The sequence below is a fragment of the Entelurus aequoreus genome, linkage group LG21 (genome assembly GCF_033978785.1).
Source record: "Entelurus aequoreus isolate RoL-2023_Sb linkage group LG21, RoL_Eaeq_v1.1, whole genome shotgun sequence".
NCBI lineage: Eukaryota > Metazoa > Chordata > Actinopteri > Syngnathiformes > Syngnathidae > Entelurus > Entelurus aequoreus.
The window spans coordinates 1046384-1054840 of record NC_084751.1 but is presented as its reverse complement, the minus strand read 5'-3'; the positions used below and the strand labels follow the sequence as shown (position 1 = coordinate 1054840).

General features: G+C 41.7%; 1 protein-coding gene across 1 annotated transcript in view; it reads right to left on the bottom strand.

Moving 5' to 3' along the window:
- Positions 1–1458: 1458 nt before the first annotated feature.
- cabp7b (calcium binding protein 7b) overlaps positions 1459–8457 on the bottom strand; it is a 58872-nt gene continuing 51873 nt past the window's right edge. The window contains exons 2-5 of the mRNA XM_062031805.1: positions 8024–8167; positions 7779–7891; positions 2014–2161; positions 1459–1929 (exon numbers count right to left, since the gene is read on the bottom strand). Coding sequence (XP_061887789.1) covers positions 1802–1929; positions 2014–2161; positions 7779–7891; positions 8024–8167 — 533 coding nt within the window. The 3' untranslated portion in view covers positions 1459–1801. The remainder of the gene's footprint in view (positions 1930–2013; positions 2162–7778; positions 7892–8023; positions 8168–8457) is intronic.

Sequence of the window (8457 nt, the reverse complement as noted above, 5' to 3'; positions counted from 1 at the left end):
CTTGGCATTCTCTGGATGAGCTTTAAGAGGTAGTCACCTGAAATGGTTTTCACTTCACAGGTGGGCTTGAAGCTCATTGAGAGAATGCCACGAGTGAGCAAAGCAGTGATCAGAGCAAATGGTGGCTATTTTGAAGAAACTAGAATATAAAACATGTTTTCAGTTATTTCACCTTTCATAGTTTTGTTAATAATAAGAATATATTTTATTTGTAAAAAGCACTTTACATTGAGTAAACAACCTCAAAGTGCTACAGTGTATTAAAAAAATAAAAAGATAATAAAAATAAATAAAAACTACAACAGCCTAATAGCTAGAACTAGTATGCATATATCTAAAAAAAAAGAAGGCTTTTTTTTAAAAAGAAGGGTTTTAAGCCTTTTTTAAACGCATCAACAGTCTGTGGTGCCCTCAGGTGGTCAGGGAGAGCGTTCCACAAACTGGGAGCGGCGGAGCCTTCAGTGACAATCTACAATGTAAATAGTCAGAAAAATAAAGAAAACACATTGAATGAGGAGAAGGTGTGTCCAAACGTTTGGCCTGTACTGTACGTATTTTATTTATATAATATCCTTCATAAACCATGGACTTATTAAATTATTTTAGACGTCCACATTTCACACTTCAGCAATTGGAGTTTTACTACTTTTTATTTAAATTTTTTATTTACACATTTTTGTGCTAATTGAGTGTTTTAATAATTTTCAATAATATCCTTTTTATTCCTTGCATCCTAAATTGTGTCTTTTAAAGTTTTTTTTTAGAGATGTCCGATAACGGCTTTTTTGCCGATATCCAATATTCCGATATTGTCCAACTCTTAATTACCGATTCCGATATCAACCGATACCTATACAGTCGTGGAATTAACACATTATTGTGCCTAATCTTGTTGTGATGCCCCGCTGGATGCATTAAACAATGTAACAAGGCTTTCCAAAATAAATCAACTCAAGTTATGGAGAAAAAAAATGCCAACATGGCACTGCCATATTTATTATTGATTTATTTTTAACATGCCTCAAAACAGCAGCTTGGAATTTGGGACATGCTCTCCCTGAGAGAGCATGAGGAGGTTGAGGTGGGCGGGGTAGGGGGTAGCGGGGGGTGTATATTGTAGCGTCCAGGAAGAGTTACTGCTGCAAGGGCTTCTGGGTATTTGTTGTGTTGTGTTTATGTTGTGTTACGGTGCGGATGTTCTCCCGAAATGTGTTTGTCATTCTTGTTTGGTGTGGGTTCACATTGTGGCGCATATTTGTAACAGTGTTAAAGTTGTTTATACGGCCACCCTCAGTGTGACCTGTATGGCTGTTGACCAAGTATGCTTTGCATTCTCTTGTGCGTGTGAAAAGCTGTAGATATTATGTGACTGGGCCGGCACGCAAAGGCAGTGCCTTTAAGGTTTATCGGCGCTCTGTACTTCTCCCTACGTCCGTGTACACAGCGGCGTTTTAAAAAGTCATACATTTTTACTTTTTTAAACCGATACTGATAATTTTGAAACCGATACCGATAATTTCCGATATTACATTTTAAAGCCGATATTATCGGACATCTCTAGTTTTTTTTTTAACAATAAATCTGGCACCTCCATAAGTTGAGCTGTGTTAAAGCCCACACATTTAATTATATATCATAAATAAGAGAATCATTGACTCTGTATTGCATTGGATTGTGAAGTTTCTCTCCATTTTTTTTTTTACCGTCTGACATCATTTGTTCTCAAGAAGCTGGTGACAAGTTGGAAACGTTGCGAGACAGAAAAGATATTTGGTTTATCGCAAAAAAACGCCGGGAACATTCACTTCATCCCTCGTCTGAGCATCTGATTGGCGGCGATGAGCATGACGCTGATGATGAAAGCGATGGCGAAGGCACAGATCAGACTTTTACGCACGCAGGTGTGTTTCTCCTGCTGCGTGGGGCTGGCTGCGGGAAAGACGCACACAAGGACGGGTCAGAAGGGGGACTCGTGAGAGAGGGAGCGTGTGTGGGGGGGGGGGAGACACCTACTGTCGATGTCCACGTGGGACTCGGGGCTGTTCAGGTGGCTCTCCTCGGTCATGATGATGTTCTCGATGTCCTTCATGGTCAGGTGGTCCCGGAAAGTGTCGTAGAGAAGCCTCTTCAGCTCGTCCACCGTCAGTTTCTGCATGTCGCACTGACGCACAGCAGGAGGAATGGAGAGATTTACATCAGGTGTATATTGTAGCGTCCCGGAAGAGTTAGTGCTGCAAGGGATTCTGGGTATTTGTCCTGTTGTGTTTATGTTGTGTTACGGTGCGGATGTTCTCCCGAAACGTGCTTGTCGTTCTTGTTTGGTGTGGGTTCGCAGTGTGGCGCTTATTTGTAACAGTGTTAAAGTTGTTTATACGGCCACCCTCAGTGTGACCTGTATGGCTGTTGATCAAGTATGCTTTGCATTCACTTATGTGTAAAAGCCGCATATATTATGTGGCTGGGCCGGCACGCTGTTTGTATGGAGGAAAAGCGGATATGACGACAGGTTGTAGAGGACGCTAAAGGCAGTGCCTTTAAGGCACGCCCCAAATATTGTTTTTCGGGTGGAAATCGGGAGAAATTTGGGTTGCCCCGGGAGATTTTCGGGAGGGGCACTGAAATTCGGGAGTCTCCCGGGAAAACCGGGAGGGTTGGCAAGTATGATTGTAATCCACAGGAAGATTTTGTCTTGACCCGAGATCTACAAAGCGGTGAGGAAGCAGGACCTGACCCCCCCTCCAGGCACCTTTTCTTTGAACTGTTTTGTGACCAAAGGCAGCGGCTGTTTACGACCCCCGTCCCTTTAGAAACAGCAGTTGCCATGTAATCAGGGAAAGTCCAAATAAAAGAGGAGGCGTAGAATCTTTCGTCAGAGCGTGGTGGGACATTGTGCATGGGTACAGGTGTACGCGTTTCTCCTCAAATGAGCCAAATTTAATTCTGTCTCTGTTTAATTCCTTGCTTCTTGTCTTGTTTAATAGATGTCATCAGTGTTTGAACCTGACATGTTTTTTACGGAAAAAGCTGGCAGCTTAGTTGCCAGAATTTTACTATTAAATTGATGTTGGTTTCTACAAGATGATATTGTTCATGGAAAAAGAGTACAAGTTTCTTTTTTTATTCTGGCAACTTAGCTGCCAGTTTTTCTACCGTAAAAACAAATGTACCGTCTTTCCATTTACAGTAATACACCGTTAAAAACAGTACCACTGTTTTGTATCGAAGTTATCACAAAACTTTGTGTTTCAAAGAGTTCCTGGCGAGCAGACAAAAGCTGTCTTTGATCTTACCAATCAAAAGGCTTGTAAAACTCCACTGTGTAGGATGGGAAGCGACATGAAGGTGTCGGTTTCTCTGATGTATTGTAATCCACAGGAAGATTTTGTCTTGACCCGAGATCTACAAAGCGGAGAGGAAGCAGGACCTGACCCCGCCTCCAGGCACCTTTTCTTTGAACTGTTTTGTGACCAAAGGCAATGGCTGTTTACGACCTCCCTCCCTTAGAAACAGCTGTTGCCATGTAATCAGGGAAAGTCCAAATAAAAGAGGAGGCGTACAATCTTTCGTCAGAGCGTGGTTGGACACTGTGCAAGGGTACAGGTGTACGCGTTTCTCCTCATTGAGCCAAATTTAATTCTGTCTCTGTTTAATTCCTTGCTTCTTTGTCTGTTTAATAGATGTAATCAGTGTTTGAACCTGACTAAGCTGGCAGCTTAGTTGCCAGAATTTTACTATTATATTGACGTTGGTTTCTACAACATGATATTGTTCATTGAAAAAAAGAACAAGTTGTTTTTTTTATTCTGGCAACTTAGCTGCCAGTTTTTCTACCGTAAAAACAAATGTACCGTCTTTCCATTTACAGTAATACTCCGTTAAAAACAGTACCACTGTTTTGTATCGAAGTTATCACAAAACTTTGTGTTTCAATGAGTTCCCGGCGAGCAGACAAAAGCTGTCTTTGATCTTACCAATCAAAAGGCTTGTAAAACTCCACTGTGTAGGATGGGAAGCGACATGAAGGTGTCGGTTTCTCTGATGTATAGTAATCCACAGGAAGATTTTGTCTTGACCCGAGATCTACAAAGCGGAGAGGAAGCAGGACCTGACCCCGCCTCCGGGCACCTTTTCTTTGAACTGTTTTGTGACCAAAGGCGATGGCTGTTTACGACCCCTGTCCCTTTAGAAACAGCTGTTGCCATGTAATCAGGGAAAGTCCAAATAAAAGAGGAGGCGTAGAATCTTTCGTCAGAGCGTGGTGAGACTCTATGCGTTTCTCCTCATTGAGCCAAATTTAATTCTGTCTCTGTTTAATTCCTTGCTTCTTGTCTTGTTTAATAGATGTCATCAGTGTTTGAACCTGACGTGTTTTTTACGGAAAAAGCTGGCAGCTTAGTTGCCAGAATTTTACTTTTAAATTGACGTTGGTTTCTACAACATGATATTGTTCATGGAAAAACAGTACAAGTTTTTTTTTTTATTCTGGCAACTTAGCTGCCAGTTTTTCTACCGTAAAAACAAATGTACCGTCTTTCCATTTACAGTAATACACCGTTAAAAACAGTACCACTGTTTTGTATCGAAGTTATCACAAAACTTTGTGTTTCAATGAGTTCCCGGCGAGCAGACAAAAGCTGTCTTTGATCTTACCAATCAAAAGGCTTGTAAAACTCCACTGTGTAGGATGGGAAGCGACATGAAGGTGTCGGTTTCTCTGATGTATTGTAATCCACAGGAAGATTTTGTCTTGACCCGAGATCTACAAAGCGGAGAGGAAGGAGGACCTGACCCCCCCCCCCTCCAGGCACCTTTTCTTTGAACTGTTTTGTGACCAAAAGCAGCGGCTGTTTACGACCCCTGTCCCTTTAGAAACAGCTGTTGCCATGTAATCAGGGAAAGTCCAAATAAAAGAGGAGGCGTAGAATCTTTCGTCAGAGCGTGGTGGGACACTGTACAAGGGTACAGGTCTATGCGTTTCTCCTCATTGAGCCAAATTTAATTCTGTCTCTGTTTAATTCCTTGCTTCTTGTCTTGTTTAATAGATGTCATCAGTGTTTGAACCTGACATGTTTTTCACGGAAAAAGCTGGCAGCTTAGTTGCCAGAATTTTACTATTAAATTGATGTTGGTTTCTACAACATGATATTGTTCATGGAAAAACAGTACAAGTTTTTTTTTTTATTCTGGCAACTTAGCTGCCAGTTTTTCTACCGTAAAAACAAATGTACCGTCTTTCCATTTACAGTAATACACCGTTAAAAACAGTACCACTGTTTTGTATCGAAGTTATCACAAAACTTTGTGTTTCAATGAGTTCCCGGCGAGCAGACAAAAGCTGTCTTTGATCTTACCAATCAAAAGGCTTGTAAAACTCCACTGTGTAGGATGGGAAGGGACATGAAGGTGTCGGTTTCTCTGATGTATAGTAATCCACAGGAAGATTTTGTCTTGACCCGAGATCTACAAAGCGGAGAGGAAGCAGGACCTGACCCCCCTCCAGGCACCTTTTCTTTGAACTGTTTTGTGATCAAAGGCCATGGCTGTTTACGACCCCCGTCCCTTTAGAAACAGCTGTTGCCAGGTAATCAGGGAAAGTCCAAATAAAAGAGGAGGCGTACAATCTTTCGTCAGAGCGTGGTGGGACACTGTGCAAGGGTACAGGTGTACGCGTTTCTCCTCATTGAGCCAAATTTAATTCTGTCTCTGTTTAATTCCTCGCTTCTTTGTCTGTTTAATAAGATGTAATCAGTGTTTGAACCTGACTATGCTGGCAGCTTAGTTGCCAGAATTTTACTATTATATTGACGTTTGTTTCTACAACATGATATTGTTCATTGAAAAACAGTACAAGTTTTTTTTTTTATTCTGGCAACTTAGCTGCCAGTTTTTCTACCGTAAAAACAAACGTACCGTCTTTCCATTTACAGTAACACACCACTAAAAACAAGATTTTTTACAGTAAAAATATGGCAGCTCAGTCAACACAATTTTAACGCAAAAAACAGTTGTAGTTTTTTTCAATTTACAGTAATATGCTGTAAAGAACACCGTGAAATGTATTGTCATTTTTATTAGTTTGTGGGGTAGTTTGCTGTAAAATCATAAGCCAAGCAGATTTTCTTTGAACTGTTGTGTAGTCAAAGGCGATGGCTGTTTACGACCCCCGTCCCTTTAGAAACAGCTGTTGCCATGTAATCAGGGAAAGTCCAAATAAAAGAGGAGGCGTACAATCTTTCGTCAGAGCGTGGTGGGACACTGTACAAGGGTACAGGTGTACGCGTTTCTCCTCAATTGAGCCAAATTTAATTCTGTCTCTGTTTAATTCCTTGCTTCTTGTCTTGTTTAACAGATGTCATCAGTGTTTGAACCTGGCATGTTTTTTACGGAAAAAGCTGGCAGCTTAGTTGCCAGAAGTTTACTATTAAATTGACGTTGGTTTCCACAACATGATATTGTTCATGGAAAAACAGTACAACAAATGTACCGTCTTTCCATTTACAGTGATACACCACTAAAAACAAGATTTTTTACAGTAAAAATATGGCAGCTCAGTCAACAGAATTTTAACGCAAAAAACAGTTGTAGTTTTTTTCAATTTACAGTAATATGCTGTAAAGAACACCGTAAAATGTATTGTCATTTTCATTAGTTTGTGGGGTAGTTTGCTGTAAAATCATAAGCCAAGCAGATTTTCTTTGAACTGTTGTGTAATCAAAGGCGATGGCTGTTTACGACCCCCGTCCCTTTAGAAACAGCTGTTGCCATGTAATCAGGGAAAGTCCAAACAAAAGAGGAGGCGTACAATCTTTCGTCAGAGCGTGGTGGGACACTGTGCAAGGGTACAGGTGTACGCGTTTCTCCTCAATTGAGCCAAATTTAATTCTGTCTCTGTTTAATTCCTTGCTTCTTGTCTTGTTTAATAGATGTCATCAGTGTTTGAACCTGACATGTTTTTTACGGAAAAAGCTGGCAGCTTAGTTGCCAGAATTTTACCATTAAATTGACGTTGGTTTCCACAACATGATATTGTTCATGGAAAAACAGTACAACAAAAGTACCGTCTTTCCATTTACAGTGATACACCACTAAAAACAAGATTTTTTACAGTAAAAATATGGCAGCTCAGTCAACAGAATTTTAACGCAAAAAACAGTTGTAGTTTTTTTTCAATTTACAGTAATATGCTGTAAAGAACACCGTAAAATGTATTGTCATTTTCATTAGTTTGTGGGGTAGTTTGCTGTAAAATCATAAGTCAAGCAGATTTTCTTTGAACTGTTGCGTAATCAAAGGCGATGGCTGTTTACGACCCCCGTCCCTTTAGAAACAGCTGTTGCCATGTAATCAGGGAAAGTCCAAACAAAAGAGGAGGCGTACAATCTTTCGTCAGAGCGTGGTGGGACACTGTGCAAGGGTACAGGTGTACGCGTTTCTCCTCAATTGAGCCAAATTTAATTCTGTCTCCGTTTAATTCCTTGCTTCTTGTCTTGTTTAATAGATGTCATCAGTGTTTGAACCTCACAGTGCCATACGTAAACATCCAACAATCATATATACGGCTGATTTAGTGCGACTAAAAACTAGTCAGGAGTGTTGATAACAGATTTTACAGATTTGTTTACATTCAAAGCAGCCATCTTTGAAAACGTCAACTTCCCAATACAAATGGAAGCAGGTGCACTAGGCTTTTCTTCATGTGGTCCCCGTTAATTGTTGCACTGTGCAAATGTTCCCACGTTATTATGAGGATGTGTTGCCGTGTCAGCGGCCCGACTCACCTTCCAAAACACAGAGTCAAAGTCCGCCCCGTGGAACTTATCCGGCATCCCGGCTGCTGACAGTTTGGGACCCAGCAAGGTGACGAACTCATCGAACCCCACCTGGCCGTCCCCTGAGAAAAAAGACACATGGGTGGACCACAGAGCGGTCACCTCACTGACCGGGCTGGGAAAAAAGACACATGGGTGGACCACAGAGCGGTCACCTCACTGACCGGGCTGTCAAAAAGGAAGCAAGAGCTCACCGTCCATGTCCAGTCTTTGGATGATGACCTCCAGCTCCACCTCGTTGGGCATGTAGCCCAGGGACCGCATGGCCATGCCCAGCTCCTGCTTGGAGATGAAGCCGTTCCCATCCCGGTCGAACACTTTGAACGCCTCGCGGATCTCTAATGGAAAGAAGCAGGGGGGGAAGAAGACGTTATAGGGGGGGAAGTCTGCTTGCTTATGTACGCTCACAGACACAACATTAGGTACACCAAAGGCTGTGGGGTCTCAAACTTTCCTCAGCAAGTACCCACCTCAGAAAACCCTTGGCTCTCCAACCAAGTGGGCCTAACTATCATTACAAACAAGTAGTGAAGTGAATTATATTTATATAGCGCTTTTCTCTAGTGACACAAAGCGCTTTTACGTAGTGAAACCCAATATCTGAGTTACATTTAAAGCAGTGTGGGTG